This window comes from Barbus barbus (assembly GCF_936440315.1).
Source record: "Barbus barbus genome assembly, chromosome: 6".
Classification (NCBI taxonomy): Eukaryota; Metazoa; Chordata; class Actinopteri; order Cypriniformes; family Cyprinidae; genus Barbus; species Barbus barbus.
Window position 1 is genome coordinate 39,452,806 of NC_136734.1, and position 17,829 is coordinate 39,470,634.

Sequence of the window (17,829 nt, forward strand, 5' to 3'; positions counted from 1 at the left end):
TTCTTCTTTTTTTGAACTACAGCCCTTGTCTATTATAATGTACTTTTAATTAAAGAAATGCATGTGTTGTTCTCTGGTTAGTCAAGCATAACACACTTTATTTTCTCTTGCATGTTGCAGAAATTGTTATCTTATCTCTCCGGGCATGAAGCAGCGACCCCGGGGCCCAAACTACAGCTGTAAACAGACTCTCAGATGCCTGTGTAAACTCGTGGAGATAACCAGGCCAATCTCAATGCAGATACACTGGCTGTCTGCATGCACATAATTACTCGTTAAATGGCTTTTGGGTCAAAATAAATTGAGCTGCAGATTATTAGCAGTACAAGTCAATTTTATGGACTACAACATTTTGAAACTAGTGTTAAATAATATTTTAATTATACCATATAATGTAAATATAACATAATATAGTGTGTGTGTGTAGTTTTGGGTCAAGAAGATTATTATTATTAAGAAACTGATAGGCCGACCTATTCACCAAAGTTGCTTTCATTTGATCAAGTGACTGTAAAAACATTTATAATGTTACAAAATATGTTTTCAATGGATGCTGTTCTTTTGAAGTTACTATTCATTCGAAATTCCTGAAAAAAAAAAAAAAAACACTGAGCAGCACAACTGTTTTCAACATTAATAAAAGAGTGTTTTTTGAGCACTATATAATATAATATACTATAATATTTTTTTCCATTGAACTTACTAATTGTTTAAGGTAAGTGGTTGCCATCAATTTATTTTAGCTACATTTTAAATAAATTTATTTGACTAACTGTCAACTTTTTTTTTTTTTTAAACATTTTTATTTAAATGTAGCTAAAATAAATAGTTTAACCACTTACCTTAAATAGTAGTATATATTTTTTTAAGTGTAGATGCACTGTACATCTTTTTGCACACATACAACTGTTGTTCCACAAGTCTCTTTGGACACAAATCTTGCTCTAAATGTCAAGCAAACCTCCGCCTGATGTTTAGACCCACTGTAACATCTCTCTCTGGAGTTTTAGTTGGACTCCGTTGCTGACCTTAAATACTTTCCCAGGTACAATCTGTGCAGCGCCTGAACTCTGTGCTACAAACAGCCTCTTACCTAGAGACTTCTTTTTATGATTATTTTTAAAGCTTTTCATAGTAAGGAGTGAATCATTCTGCAAACTTTCAAACGAAACTCAATTTCTCCTCGTGTAGTTATCTAAGGGGGGTGCGGGGCTTCAGAATTATTCCAAATAATCACTGGATTATCTGCGAGTGATTTACTAATAATGCGCACATTAAAGTACACGCATGCAACCAGATAATTTCCATAATGACCAGCGCAATCTACCAAGTGCTTTAAGACATGCTTTTTTGGGGGCGTTAAATAATGCAACATACCAGTTATTTGAGTGCAAACGTTAGTAAATCACAATTGCGTGATTCATTTTAATATTCTCCTCCCATAGATTTTGCATCTGAAAGGGAGACTCCTACAAATGCATATTCAATAAGGTCAGGCGCAAAAATAACTGTGTCCATGCCTTTTCAGTGCTAATTCTTCACTGCGTGTCTTTAGTAAAACCTGACAGTACTATTTTAACGCCAAAAGACGGTTTGTGCTGGTGCAAGCTGTTAGTAAATGCCAGTCAGCCGGCTTTGTGCTCCTTTTGTATTTTTTATTAATCGCGGTAGCATTGCATCATCGCGTGGTCACTTAAATCCCTCCGCTTGCATCCCACAGTGACATTCAGATTTAGTTTGTGTTTATTTATTCATTCTTTCACCATGTATTCATGCCGCCCAGTATTTTGTTAGTTGTGATCCAGAAGACCAAGCAGCAGAGGACGAACACTTGGCCCACACCATCTACATCTGTCACTTTGTTTAAAGGTCTCTCTCTATTTCCTCCTCTCTCACTTCCTCTCTCTGCACGAAGGAGAAATGTTCCAGCGTTTAAGGATGTTACTCTAAATAGAGCCGTCTATGTGGAGAAGCCGCCGATCATACTGAATTAAAGCAGTCAGGCAGGAGAAGCCAGCTTTTTCTAGTCTTTGCCTGCTCCAGATCTCTCACTCTTTCTCCCACGGCCCTTCTCTCCATCTCTCTCTCTCCCTCTCTCTCTCTCTCTCTCTCTCTCTCTGTCTCTTCCTCTCCATCTCTCTCGTTCTGTCTCTCCCCTCCACCCCTGGTCAGTTATGAGCAACACTGTCTGCTGAGTCACACAAACAGAAAGAAAGAAAGCAGAGCGAGCGTGGATGTGAACATGAGGGGTGCTCTGGGAAATAGAGGAGGTTGTTTTTTGACCCTCTTTCTCTCTCTTTCTTTCTCTCTGTTCCTCCACTTCCTCTCTCGCTCTCATCTCATGTTTTCCACCTCTTGTGTTATTCATCCTTCTGTTTCCTAATTATGAGCTGCCTGAGGTACCGCACTGTACTGTTGGTAATCAATTGAACATTTTCTACATCTCTTATTTCATTTGTTTAAAGAAGCATCATTATTTTTTAGCATTTTATTTCACCCCCCAGAAATCTTCTTATAATGCAAAAAATCTGTAATTTAGTTCATGAAAATATAGTAAACATTATTATTATTGTTGTTATAATTATTATTATTTTGGTTACCGTTGAGTCCAGCAACTGGTTGGTTAAAATATTGTGGCTTTTTAAGCTTAGCCTATTAATTTAATTTTAGCAATGCTTCAAATTGGATTAATTTACAGATGTTTTTGATTACAGACAGTATGACTGTAACTGATCTCTAGATCTAGAATAAGACCAACTATAGTTGATTTAGGCCCGGTTTCACAGACAGGGCTTAGACTAAGCCAGGATTAGGCCATAGTTCAATTAGGACATTTAAGTAATTTTTATAAACATGCTTAGAAAAAAACATTACTGGGGCGCATCTTGAGACAAAAGAAAGTCACTGATATATTTTAAGATCAGTCAGAGCAAGTTTATTTCATTTGAAACAGCTAAGATTTACATTTTAGTCTAGGACTAGGCTTAAGCCTTGTCTGTGAAACCGGGGGATAGTCATTTAGACAACCTGGATTGGACACTAATGCTCTGTTTAGTGAAACTTAGCAAATGTGGATTTGCCAACAAGTGGATTTTGAAAATATGCAGTTTTGCACATCCTTATAGTTAATCAGGGACTTTATTTTGCTGAATGCTAAATATGTTTTACTATGGGCAATCATATGCGATTGTGGAATCATAAAATGATCTTTTAGCAGGACTTTCTATTGTAGGTAAACAAGGGTTGCACTGCACATGAATATTCATATGAATTACCCCTCAGATTTCAAGTAAATATTTCAGTTATCTAACAACACACTTGCATGTCCACAGTTAATATCGGTTAATGGGCACATGACAAATCAAATATTTCAACTTTAAGTGTTTTATTTTGATGATTTTTATTTTAAGACTATGTATTTATTGATATATTTTACATTTAACGTGTTACATTTTTTAAAGATTTAATTAATGTTTAGCTTCTTATCAACTTCACAAGCCCCAGTTTAGGAAACCCTGTGTAGATCAACTCATTGATTTCAAAAGAGCAATGAAAACACTGTTTGTTTTCAATAATATTCACCATTTAAATATTTAAATATACGCAGCATTCATTGATGTAGTACTATAGTGTTTTGAATTTAGCACATCGGTTATTGTTTTTTTTCTGCGTCTGTAGCATTAGGAAATGCTGATTTCTGGCACTAATGATGTGACCGTGTTATTTATTCATCTGTGGTGATGAATGACTGCATAGCTCATGTTAGCGCTGATTAAAGAGTTTGACTTAAGAACTGATCTGTGTGCTGCTTACAAGTCATATCAAAGCACGCAGTCATCAGAGAAATGAATAAAACATTGGTCTCTCTCTCGTATGCCATACACATGCACGCACACACACACACACACACACACACACACACACACAGCATCACAACTTTTGACATTTCATGTGACTGTACTCTCGTTATATTGCTTCAACTCTTAATTACCATTTGACCTTTTCATCTGAAAAGCAAATTTATGACGACAATGTTTTTTTTTTTTCACACCAAAAAGAAAAAAGTGATTTTTATTTTATTTATTTTTTGCTTCATAACTGAATATTTGATCACAATCTTCTACTCACTAGTGAAGTGCTCTACTTTCAGTCCAAATGTGGTGATTTTGCAGAAGCTTGATCAAGTCTTTCCCTTGGGCCATAAAAGCTGTATTTCTTGTTCAAACGACGTCCCTGTTCATTTTTTCTTTAGTGAAATAAAGGATAGAAAAACAAGTTAATTTATGTTTTCCTTTAGAAATGTGGCATTTAGAAACTTAGTCTCTGATTGGTGGGAGAGGAGTAGGTGTGTCTGTCACATTCATAACTTATTCATAATTTTAGTGAATTCTATCATGACTGTTGACACTATACTGAACAATCAGTTTTTCTAGCGTTCTGTTGTTTGCAGTTAATGCAAACAAAAAAGTATAGTATATGTATATGCATGTGTATATGTATATGCATGAATAAAATAATATAAAACAGGCTTTTATGCAAAGAGAATTACTTTGAGTTAAATGTATACCTTTTGACCTTGTGGTTTCTAGCGCAGTGCTAGAAGCATTTGTGGATGATGTAATCGGGTTCCTCCCTACGCTCTAAAATTGCTTTAAGTATTTGTATATGTAATTCAGTATAGGTTTGTTCGCTTATAGTTATAAACAATTAAACAGTAAATTGTTTATATTGTACCTTTTAAAAAAATACATTGGGGTGTTTCATACAATTGTAATTCAAATCAAAGTTTGAACTGAATTAATTTCAGAGTTGATGTTTTGGCCCTTTTTTTTTAAATCTTGAGACTTTAAGTAATTTCACAATTTGTATGTTTATTATTTTATTAACTAATTTTCAGCTTGCATCTATTGTCATGTGAGAAAAGCATAAAGCATTTGCTTGATATTAAGTTTTGTGGTAGTAGTAGTTTCTTCTGAATATTTTTAATATTCAATTACCATAAAAATGCAAAGAGAAAATGGTATATTTCACGCTCACACAGAGACTTTAGTAAGATTTGACCTGAAAATATTTATATTTATTTTATATATATCATATCTTAATTTTAAGTTTATTTGATGTTAATGTTATGGCCTTTTTTGTTTTTTAAATCTTGAGACTAAGTAATTTCACAATTTGTAATTTTATTATTTTATTAACTAATTTTCAACTTGTATCTATTGTCATGTGAGAAACGAAGCATTTTCTTGATTTTATATAAGTTTTGTAGTAGTAGTACTTCTGAATATTTGCAAATAATATTCCATTTTTAATTTACTGTTTTATTTCATGCACACTCAGGGACTTTAGTATGATTTTACCTGAAAAGATTTAAGATTTTTATTTTTTTTTTCATATCTTAACTTTAAAAATCTTCTATAATTGTATCTGCTGTTTTTTTTTTTTTTTTTAAACCATTTTTTTGCCATGAAGATGACATGTCTGACATGAGTACTACTACTAGAAAGTATTTCAATATTTAATTCATTGGTTATCTTAAAATAGGCATTACAACATATAAACCATTTCCCCCCTATTTTCCAATTTCCTGCATAAATAACTAGTTTCATTATATACAGTTTCATGCTGTGATGTTAAACTTTACCCCTGGTGCCTGGGTGTGCTGGTGTGATTTCACATGTTTGCGAAGGTTTCTCCATATGTGGGAGGCCTGTGGTTTAGAAGCACGGGACGAAGAAGCGGACACTCGGGTCTAGAGTGCTTCTCTCACCCACATGTCAAACATATGTTTTATTCAGAGGGTTGATGCACTGCACGCACACACACACACGCACACATTCACAGATAAATTAGTAATGCCGATAGCTTTCCACTGGGACCTGATGGCACAAGAAGGAGCATTATATAGAGGAAAAGTCAGTCTAATGAAGTCTCTCTCTCCCTGTTTCACCCCTCCACTAATCTGGCTCAACCTGCTGACTAATCTCTCGAGCTCGGCACAATGCAGCCATAGATTTACAGTTATTCCTACCGACGTTTCAAATGCATGTTGTTATTAGACTGTTGGGCTCTTACAACCTGTTGGTTATACGTTGCATCATCTCACCTCCTCCGGTGTCGTCCTGAAGCGGGACTCCGGCTTCGCTTGCTGGAATCTTATTGGATGCAGATATCTGGATCTCGGCCTATGAGGGCCAAGGAAAATGCTGGCGTATTCGGAGTCGCTGTTTGAAGCAAAGGTAGAAGGCGGCAACTCTGTGCGTGAGTTGAAAGCGACAGAAACAGAAAAAGGGAGAGAGACAGACCGATAGGCAGACAGACATGATGCAACTAGAAGACATTGTTCTGAACAGGTCAACCAATCGCTTTTGGCCTTGGCTAAATGATAAATGTTCATTTGGGGGAATTTTCCATGTTTAGTGAAGCTTTATTAGCAACGTATAAAACACACTCTGAAAATAAATTAGAATCATCCCTCTGTTTATTAAATTAAATATCACATTTACTATAATGGGAAGAGGAATCTGGAGGGTTTAAAACAGAGATGCGAAGCTTGTAATTAATCTGTATGAATTTGTGTGATTTGAGCTATCGAAGTCTTTCCTTTAGAGGCAGGACTACTGTTACTTTATGCATAGTTGTGTCATCATGTCGCTTCCTGGTGGTTTTGTGTGTATGTGCAAAGAGTTACTGGGATTGCCAGCATTACCATGGTAATGGCAGGAGTTGGAGAATATAGGAGGATATAACCTTGCACTGAAAGTGTTTAAGTGATCTTATCACACCAGTCTCATGTTGAAGTCACGATGAACTCGGATGTTGCTGCTTCAAAGTGTAACATTTAATGAAAAAACCTATAGTTGAGGACTTGGTTCTGTCCAGTGGTTGTTGATTGGAGTTTAAGATGTGGGTGTAATGAATGCAATTTGCAGTTGAGGGTGGGGTTTAAATCAACAGAGAAGTCGTCTTCATTGGAAGGTCAAGTTATTACGTTTACATTAAGCATTGTGAGGTAAAAAAAAAATAATAATATACGTGGCCATTTGTTCGCAATACTATCTATAACATGCATTTAGAAAATAGAAGTGAATTCTGTGAAAGTGAAAATGTTCATTTTCAAACTATCCCTTTAAATGTGCATTATGCAAGGCTTCAATGAAGCCACGTGTACTGTAGCTGGACTGTAATCTGGACTGGTTCTAAAACAAGTGGCTTGAAACGAATGGCTTCTGTGTGGCACAGCGGTGGTTTTCTCCTTTACGCAGAGGCGGACAAAGTACACAACTTCATTACTTGAGTGAAAGTACAGATACTGGTCAAATACTACTTGTAAAGTTGTAAAGAGAGATTTTGACTTAAAGTATGGAAGTACATGGTTTTAAAAGTAAATGCATTGTTTTATTGTCGCATTGTTGTATACTTACAGTAACTACAATACTTACGATAACTTACAACTACTAATGCAACCTACTCAATACTTGTTTAAAAGTTAAAGTTCTTTTTCAAAGAGATATTGAAGTCTATGATATGGTTCATTTTAGGCAAACAAAGCAAACATTGAAAAGAAAACAAAGAACCGTCTTTTTGAATATTGCCATCAACTGATCAGAAAATGGTCAGAAATCAGTGGACTTCACAACATGTGGCTAGTGTTGGGCATTGTTTGAATTTTATCCATTCTGATTCTGCTTATTGATTATCTGCTTATTGATTCCCAGTTTCAATTCTAAAGTTGTAAAAAAATTTAAAAAAGTTTGGTAAAACATTGACCTGTATGATCATTTAGCCTACTTATTGATCATTTGTTTGCAAAAAATATATATTTATGTGCAGTATTTTGACAATAAAATTATGTTCAGATTTATTTACTTCACTTGACCAGTTTTTAGCAGCAATTTACCAGTAGGCCTATTTTTTTTATTTTTTTTTTTATATAAATAGGCTATATGGTAAAGTGTAGCAGCCATTTTTCACAGAAATATATTAGCCTACCATTTGTATTGCCATAGTTTAAGTACAAAAATTAAACTATAGTTACTATAATGAAATCTCTCTGGTATATTTGTGGTTACTGTAGTTTTACTAGGCTACAAATAGCATCATTCTGGTTACTATAGTGAGGTAATAGCAAATTTGTGGATACTGGGATTTTACTGCAAATACCATAGTTATGGTTACTATAGTAAAAACATGATTAATTTTCCAAAGGGCTTTAATGTGCTTTTTTAGAGCTCTTTTAGCTGTGCAGTAGCACAGACATTTACATTTGGTTTACATTTAAATCAACCACATTTTTCACCGAAAAAAAGGGTTTGTGAATCTGAAAATGTGCACACAGGAAAAACTTCTACATATAATGACTTTAGCCTTGGGGACCTTCATATAAATGTAGAGTAAAAAGTGCGATATTTGTGTACAGATACTCAAAAAGTGTACTTAAATACAGTACTCAAGTAAATTTACTTTGTTGCTGTCCACCTCTGCCTTTACGTAACTTCAGCTGACTCCTGTTATTGTAAAGCTCAAAAAACGACCTCTGTACAGTAACGTCTTCACGAACTCTAAACCAACAACCAGAAATGACTGAGTCAAAACACTGCTTCCTCTTTCTCTTTTAAAGAAGATTAATTCATTCATAGTTTGTCACGTGACCGGCTCGAAGACTTGGAGGGCAAAACATCCATAGAAGGTGTCAATTTTTCATCTGTTTCCCAGCCGCAAATATTTAATCACCTCTCAAAAGAATAAAAGGTGTTTCTGAACAAAATGCAAGTTTTGGCCATTTGCAATCCATATTAAGCACCCGCGACAATAACATTGCAAAAACACTTAAAGTGCAGGTAATATATTTAAAACGGCAATATTAAAAGATCAAACTCAGTAATCACCTTATTAATGATGCATAGTTTACTACGGCAAGCAGATGAGGCCGGAATATGAATGCAATCCGTTTAATGGTTCAGTGTTTTCCTTCTAATGGTTTTCTATGGGAAGAAATTTAATGTGAAACTTTGCACGTTGTGTTTATATTGTCTTCATCTTCTTGCCTGTACAAAATATCATCATCAATAAGGTGTTTGCTGAATTTCGCCTTTTAATATCTGTTTTACTACATTATTACTTGATGCAATCTGCGTAAAAATAACTGGCGGTCAGTGGAGAAAAGCTTCGTTTTGCTCTCCAGGTGGGCGTTCCTATAAGGGTGTGACGTCACGTCTATCAATAAACATATATCTTGTTCTTTTGGACCGGATCTTGAGGAAGGTTCACAATCTAGAAAGTCATTAACTCACCGGCAGCAGCAGGCGTTGTGTAATCATGGACACTGGAAAAGTGCTTGTGGGTAAAAGCCTACAAGATGATTGTCTGGAACGAATGGGTTTTGTGACTGCATGCAGAAATTAGTATATTTTTGTTTGATGACTGTGAACTCTGATTAATCTGTTAATTAAAAGTTTTAACCATCACAATCAGAAGCAGCTTTACATGTGCATCCGGTTGAGACCTCTGTTACCCGCAGTCTAATTGTTTTCTGCAGTATTCATCCAGTAATTGAATAGTGAAGATTTTATTCACTTGGTCAGTGGACTATAAGGACCTCACTTGCGCTTCTGAAACTGAATTGTGGGCGAGACTATTCTGCTCTTGGTTTAGGATCCAGTGTCCAGTGCTTGTAGTGGTTTTAGATCAGAGCTAGTAACAAGGTTGTAGGTTTGATGCGTAGAGCTGCACGCTGGAGCAAGACGTTTAAAGCTGTTTTCACACTAGGTTTGATTTGCGTGGTGTGAACCTGAGTTTCATTTACTGTATACTCCCCTCCCAGGCCTGAGGAAGGCTTGCCATTTAAAAAAAGGAAAGCGTTGCAATTTAAAGTTGACATGAAATCAAAATGACCTTATTTATATAAATGCTTCTTGGCTTATTGTGCACAATTTATCATTGCAGCTTATTCTTAAAGAAAAAGTGTTTTTCATAATATTTCATCAGTCATTTTATCTTTCTTTGCCTCTTAAACATCGTTTTCCTTTGATTTCACTAAACATTTCAGCTTGATATAAATTTATTATTATAAATTAATATAATTATAAATTTATATCATATCAATATTCATTTATTAAAATATAAATAGTTTATTTTTTTTTGTTGAAGAGGACTACTACTCCAACCACATGGCTGCATTTCACTATACAACTACCACTATATATATACACACAGACAGACACACACACACACACACACACACACTCATTCACGTCTTTGATGGAGTGGTGTTGTAATAGTAGACGTGCTGGTCAATAATGCTGATCATATTCATAATGAATGTACAGATGGATATTGTATTGGATACACAGTACTTTCAGCACCTTTTGTTCCTGGGTCAGTGGCTGCGTGTGTGTCAGATGTCTGCTGACTCAGTAGGCTGTGTTACATGCAGGTGGCCGCTGTGTGTGTGTGTGTGTGTGCACATGCTAGCATGATGAGCAATGCTGCCGTCCCATGATGCCTAACCAAACTACCCCCGGTGCTAACACATTTGTGTCACACCAGTTTACCATCTCAAACACATGTGCATGCTCAAGCATGCCGGGAACAACACGCAGTATAGACTTTGTGGATGAGAAAGGCCTGTATTTAGCATAAAAGTATATAATTATTTTACACTCACTAGTATCTGTATCTGAGTGTAATCCATTATGTGCATGAGAAAAGATATTATTCCTGGTGCAACAGCATTATGGGGTTATTTATATATTTGGTTAATTTTTTATAATTTTTTTATTTTATTATTTTTGTATTTGGCTATTTATTTTTACATTTTTATATTTAATTTTTTTATACTATATTTCTCCTCATCTATTTATTCATTCATGCATTTTTACATGTTCTTTTTTGCATTTGAGCAGGATGCTTGCTTGCTTTATTAAAATGCTTGCTTCTATCCAAGTTTAATATTTAGAGACAAGTTTAAGCAAGCCATTTGTTGCTTTACCTCAATAATTTAGATCCCACAGGTTGGTGAATGGATCATAGGTTAGAGGGTGTGTTTCGTACAGCCTAATAGTTGAAGATGCAGACAGATAAGTTAAAGATTGTGGGTTTAAACTGTAAGGGGAGTTTGAACCACAATATGTTGTTTTGTCTCTATTTACGAAAGGAACATTTCTAATGAATATGCTAATCACTCAATATTATGCCAGTAGATGAAGGCAGAGACAGTCAAGCTCCAAAATGAATGAAACAAACAAATAATGCTATAAAACGAATCCAGTTGACTTACATGCTAATATTCTATATCGCTCAAACATTTAGAACAGAATTTAGAGGATTTGGGAAAGGGTCCATTAAGTCATCACTTAAATTATGAAACATCTGTTCAAAATTTCTTATTTTTTTCTTCCAAATAAGAACAAGTCAAACTGGTTTGAATGAGGTGAGGACAGAACTTTCACTTTTGGGTTAGCTAATCTTTTAAGTCACTTGTGTCCACTGATGACCCTCGCTTGACCTGCACAAGCGGTCAGTGTTTAATCTGCTCCGCTCTGTCCGCAGGAAAAGCAGGTAAATGCCGGGCCTGCTGAATGAAGGCGAGCAGAAGCACGTGGACATCAGCGGTTCTGTCTAACTCATGATGCCGTCGTCCACGCAGAAGGGAGGACTGAAAGACCCGGAGTCGGCCAACCTCTTCTTCAAAGATGACCCGGAAGAAGTCTTCTGCGACCTACACGAGATCGGCCATGGGAGTTTCGGAGCAGTGTACTTCGTGAGTATTGAAACGCTGTAGTACATCTGATAAGGATTTTGTGCTGAAGTAAATACTACGGAAACATAAATATAATTCCTACATTAAATACATTTCAGTTAAATTATATAATAAAAAGGAAACGGATAGAATAGAAAAAGAATAGAGAAGCTAGTGTGTGTTTTTTTTTTTTTTTTTTTTTTTTTTTTTTTTTTTTTTTTTTTTTTTTTTGAGTGCAAGTCTAAGTTGAATTGGAATAGAGAGTGCTAGAGGTCAAGGGTCAAATAAAGATGGAAGAGATTATATACTACTATATTACTACTCCACTTAAGCTTGTAGAAATTCAAGGTTGATCTTATAAGTGTATTTTACTTGGAATTGTTTTTGTTTACAAGGATTGTTTACAAAGTTGTGATCCTGTTGTTCCCATCATGCACTGGGGCATGAATAATTAATAAGGTTAAATTTTTCACTGTTTTTGAGTTGTATTTACACTGTTTTATGGTTGCTTTTGTTAGGTTTAGTAACTTGCTGTTTTGTGACAGTTCATTTGGAGTTCATTTTCTACTCCGAATGACCCATTCATACTCAAACACTGTTAGAGTAAAGTTTACAAACCGTGAGACTGAGTGAAATAAAGACTGAGTTAACATAAAACATCAAGTAGATATACTTATATATACTCATCAAACTCTAAATGGCCACGTTAAATTTATTTCCTTTGCTAATTTTACATAACTTAGTTAAGTAGATTTTACTTAATTCCATACTTAAATTTTACTTAATGTTTGCAAAAAAAATAGAAACTGTTATTTTAAATTGCAATAATATTTCACAATTTTTTTTTTTTTTTTTTTTATCAGATAGATACAGCCATGACTATAAATATTACTGATCCCAAACGTTTGAATGGCAGTGTATTTGCAACCTCTATCTATTCTTTTAAAGCTATCATTATCAACTCATTTTAAATACTGAATTATTTGCTCTAAGTTCGAGTAATATTTTTCCCTTTCCAAGTTCTGTAGAGGACAAAAGGCTCATGGAGACGTCAGAGACCAGAATAGCTCGATGAGGCTGTTTTTCTCGTATTCTCCCCGTCAGTCAGTTCTTAACTATAGTTAAACTAGGAGCCTGTCATTTGGTTTTCGAGACGTCACCACAGTGCAGCAGCTCTGTCAAATACAAGAACTGCAGTCTCATGACGAGTTCTTGTGCGTTTCTTAATCTCAGCACTATTAGCATAAAGCCTTTGATTCCAAATCTGTTGCAAGACAGGAATCCGCTGCACAAATCCCCCTCTCCCTCTCTCTTTCGGTCTGTTTTTCTCAAATGCTCACTCGCTCACATGCAGACTGCCCATCCAGATGTAGGGCTGGTCTCAAGGGCAAAGAATAACTAGGAGACGCTGCTTTAAAGACAGATGTTCACTCCGTTTAAATGTGAGGGCCAGCTGGGCCCATGATGCAGAGAGACGGACGTCTGCCGCACACACTTCTGTCAAGAAATACAATTCATTCAAGACTTCACTTGCAGCACTGTTCAGATGTTTGGATTGATATTGATGTGTTAAATTGATGCCGTTATTCAGGAAGGACACATTAGGAAAAAAATAATAATTAGAAAATACTCATCAAACTCTTAACTGGCCATGTTACATTTACTTATTTCCTTTGTTAATTTTACATAACTTAGTTAAGTAGATTTTACTTAATGTTTGCAAAAACTTGCAAAAGAAAAATTAAGTAAATTTTACATGTTGTTTTTTTTTAGCGTAGAATGGGGGGGGGGGGTCTATGATGATGATGATGATTTCATTATGGTGTTTATTTATTTATTTTCTTTCTTTCTTTGTTGTAATTATAGTTCACAATATTACTTTTTGACTGTATTTTATTAAAGACATGATGCTAGCCCTGGATCAACAGCAAAACGCAAAGTTTAATCGTAACACATAGAGTAATAATTGCAGTTAATAGTGTTCACCGTCTGTTTGATCGTGTAATTTATAACTAACTGCATGATTTTTACTGTACATTTCTGTCATAGTCACCACTAATAACCTACTCCTAATATAATGTAGAAACGTAACATTTTCTGTAAAGCTGCTTTGCAATGATTTGTATCGTGAAAAGCACTATACAAATAAAATTGAATAATAAAAAAGACTATGTATGTGACCATATCAGTATTGCCAGCATTGTCTTTTTGTCATTTTCAGGTTTAACTAGGACGATAATGGACACATAATACTGAGGCTTGGTTTTTCATGCAAGTTGTATGAATTACTAAAAAGATTTCTGCTGTACCTTTTGAATAAAAGTGGCAAAAGCCAAAAATAGTATAAATGAATTTTGTTTTGCTTCCCTGCAGGCCCGAAACTCCTTTTCCAACGAGGTGGTGGCCATTAAGAAGATGTCCTACAATGGCAAGCAGACCACTGAGGTGAGAGACGAACTTTGTCATCAAGCTCTGATAGTTTGAGTCTGTATATGAAGCAGTTCTGTATTCAGTGTTAAGCAAACCTTCTTCTAGTGTCCTTGAACGTATGTAGATGATAAAAGCAAAGCATTTGTTGCTGCAGTAACAATTTGTTTGACAATATTGTGTTTAAATAGTTATTGGCATCTGTAGAATATTAGTAGAAAGCAAAAGTACAGATGATGTTTAGAAATGTGTGTGTTTGGGTTCAGAAATGGCAGGACATCATTAAAGAGGTGAAGTTTCTGGAACAGCTGCGGCATCCAAACACCATTGAATACAAAGGCTGCTACTTGAAGGACAACACAGCATGGGTTAGTACAGCCACTGAGAGGGATAGAAATCACAGGAATTGTAACAAATAATTATTATTTACTATCTCTGAATTTTATATATTTTCAAATGACAAAGTATTTCTTTCTCTCTCCTTTTTCTTTACATATATTTAGCTTTTTATTGTTATCATTAATAGCAATGTGTACATACTGGATCTGTATAGATGATATATTACAATCATTGGCCATTATTATATTAATATATCCATATTAATATAAATTATATCATATATAAATATATCAAAAATATAAACTTAACATTTTTCTTAAATATATACATGCATGTGTATGTATTTATATATGCATAATACATATATACAGCACACGCATATATTATGTAAACAAACTTTTGTCTTTTATTAGTTCGACAGCACTATTATTATAACTTTTTCTTCTCTCATGTATTGGAAGGCTGGGGAGTATTGTTGCGCTACACATTCCACGTTTGTCCAGATGTTTGTATTTGGTTTTGGTGTATTCCTTTTGTTTTTCTACTGTTTTATTTCAATAAAAAAATTATAATAAAAAGAGAACGGCAGTAACAACTACTTAGTTTGCATTGAGTTCATTCCCAGAATTCCCTGGGGTAGCAATGCCTCCTTTTCACACTATTCTCGTCTGCTTTTTTTTTTCATTCAGCTTGTGATGGAGTATTGTCTCGGCTCTGCTTCAGACTTGTTAGAGGGTGAGTTCACACTTGAAATGCACAGTACACACACTCAAGTATGCAAGTACAGTGCAGACACACACACACACACACACACACAGTAAGCACGGTATGCATTCAATTGTTAGAGCTGTCATGTGTTTTTAGTCAGTGCTGAAGGCCTTTATTAGCCACATCTCAGACACATTATAAAGCCCATTGTGTTTTATTACAGTGTCACTACCCAAGTGCCATTGCATCCATGTTTTTGTTTCCTTTTGGTGTTGTCATGGCAACATGCACAGCTTTAATGATAGACTGTTGGTTTCAATTATCATTCCATATATATATGTATGTATATGTGTGTGTGTGTGTGTAAAAGAGGAATTTAGAAATTCCAGTTTAACTTTGCCATAATGTGACTGTATGAGTAATCCAGTCCGCATCTGTTTAATTCAAGGCCATGTTCTGATCCAGTTCTCAGTCCTTGTCTATTAGAGGGTCAGGTACCTGGCAGGTGTAGTGTCGGTTCACTAAGCATCGGATGACTCTTTTTGAAACTTTTTTTTTTTGAGCACCATTGATACTTGTATTTTTTTACTTTGTTTTTGCCATTAAAGTAGCCTAAGATGCTGACATGGCATTAAATAAATGTATAATATATACTACTACTTTGAGCACCATTGTAACACCACCACCAAATGTTGCAATGCTCTTTTGCACGTTAAGATGTCATTAAGCATGCTCCTTTTATTACTGTTTTTGTCCAGTTCACAAGAAACCCCTCCAAGAGGTTGAAATTGCTGCCATTACCCATGGTGCCTTGCTAGGACTGGCTTACCTACATTCCCATAACATGATCCACAGGTGAGTCGCCGTTTAATGATATCCGTTTACACAATGTCTTGGGTTTTATGTGCTTGTATGCTTACCATAAAGCAGTGCTATTTTTGTTTCCCCATAACTTTGTTTGCAGTGACTGTATATACGTTGTAATATTTTACTTTAGTTTTTTCCCCAAGCATCGGTCTGACTAGAGTGATTAGAAATGGATTGCATTATTTTCTTTTATTTCAAGTGTATACTATTCAGGTTTTAAAGCAACAAATCGTGATAATTAAAGTACGTATCTATGACAAATCAGCATATGTCAGCATACCGTTTATTCAGCATACTTGAACTGCTTTACAGCATGAGTTCTTGTGTTTTATTAGCTTCCAGTAATAGTGCTATTTATACTTTTGTTTTAAATTCCTCCATCAGATCTCAAACTTGTATAAATGGCAAATGAAATGGGACAACTGTCAATAATAAGTTAAATGAAGTCGACCCAATCATAAATGAAAGGTTCACATGTCAAGGTTTAAATGCTTTAAATGCCACTATGCAGTATATTTACTCAGGAAGTTCTCTAATTAATCTTTTTTCATGTTTAATAATCAGTTTTTATCAGGTAATGTAAAATCTTATAAAGTGCTTGTTATATTGATGAGTTGTTTTTCATTACTACTGTTACTACTATTTGTTTCTTTTAAAATACATTGCTCTTGCCATAAAAATAGCCATAGATGCTGGTATGGCTATAAAATAAATAAATAAATGTTTTTTTTTTTTGCCTCCAACATTGGTTGGATTTATATTAAATATCAAAGCCTACTTTGAATATCAAAAGAGCAGTTTTTTCTTCAGATTTAGAGTGTGCGCGCTCTTTGGTTTCAGGGTTTAAAGTACTAAACTAAAGTACTGTTATAGTTGAAGCACCAATCCATGACGTGTATATATCAGCATGATTGCATGTGTCATTATACTGTTTATTGAGCATGCTTTATTTAACTGCTTTACAGCATGCAAGTTCTTGTTTTATTAGCTTCCAGTAACAAAGTGCTATTTTCTCTGCAAAGTATATTTAATTTTTTTATTTTATTTTTTTATTTGACCTGAGACACCATTTCATTGCATAACATGGTAATATGATACTACAGTGGGTCTATATACTGTCTGTGTTTAACTTTCTCTGTGTCTGTGATTTTGTTTAGAGACGTGAAGGCTGGTAATATCCTGCTGACAGAGCCCGGTCAGGTCAAACTGGCTGATTTTGGCTCCGCTTCCATTGCCTCTCCTGCCAACTCCTTTGTGGGAACCCCATACTGGTCAGTATCGCAGACATTGACGTTCAGGAAGACGATGCATGCTGATGCTCCAGGGTTAATTAGACAGTTCTGTGTGTTTCTACCGCAGGATGGCTCCAGAAGTGATTTTGGCTATGGATGAGGGTCAGTATGAGGGGAAGGTGGACATCTGGTCTCTGGGGATCACTTGCATAGAGCTTGGTGAGTGTCTTCAAGTTTTTGAATTTAATATTTCATCCATGTTTCTTTTTTCTAATGTTCTGAGCCAATGTGTGCACTAAAATGAGCAGAAGTTTAGAAGCCGCTGTTACACTAAAACCACTAAAGCTGATGACCTTTGAGGTGTCGTGGGCAAATATATGACGGTGCTGTTTATATGTCATTTGTATCTTTGTATTTACTTCCTTGCTGAATACATGCTTATATGTAACCCTGGAGCACAAAACCAGTCTTAAGTCTCTGGGGTATATTTGTAGCAATAGCCAACAATACATTGTA

The 17,829-nt window shown here is 35.2% G+C and overlaps 1 protein-coding gene across 4 annotated transcripts in view; it reads left to right on the forward strand.

The window, feature by feature from the left end:
• Positions 1-17,829, forward strand: part of LOC306871157 (serine/threonine-protein kinase TAO3-like) — a 72,388-nt gene that overhangs the window by 33,198 nt on the left and 21,361 nt on the right. For all 4 annotated transcript variants that reach the window (XM_079418880.1, XM_079418882.1, XM_079418879.1 and 1 more), the window contains 7 exons: positions 11,551-11,761; positions 14,114-14,185; positions 14,434-14,535; positions 15,196-15,241; positions 15,973-16,069; positions 17,239-17,352; positions 17,441-17,532. In XM_079418880.1, coding sequence (XP_079275006.1) covers positions 11,627-11,761; positions 14,114-14,185; positions 14,434-14,535; positions 15,196-15,241; positions 15,973-16,069; positions 17,239-17,352; positions 17,441-17,532 — 658 coding nt within the window. In that variant the 5' untranslated portion in view covers positions 11,551-11,626. The remainder of the gene's footprint in view (positions 1-11,550; positions 11,762-14,113; positions 14,186-14,433; positions 14,536-15,195; positions 15,242-15,972; positions 16,070-17,238; positions 17,353-17,440; positions 17,533-17,829) is intronic.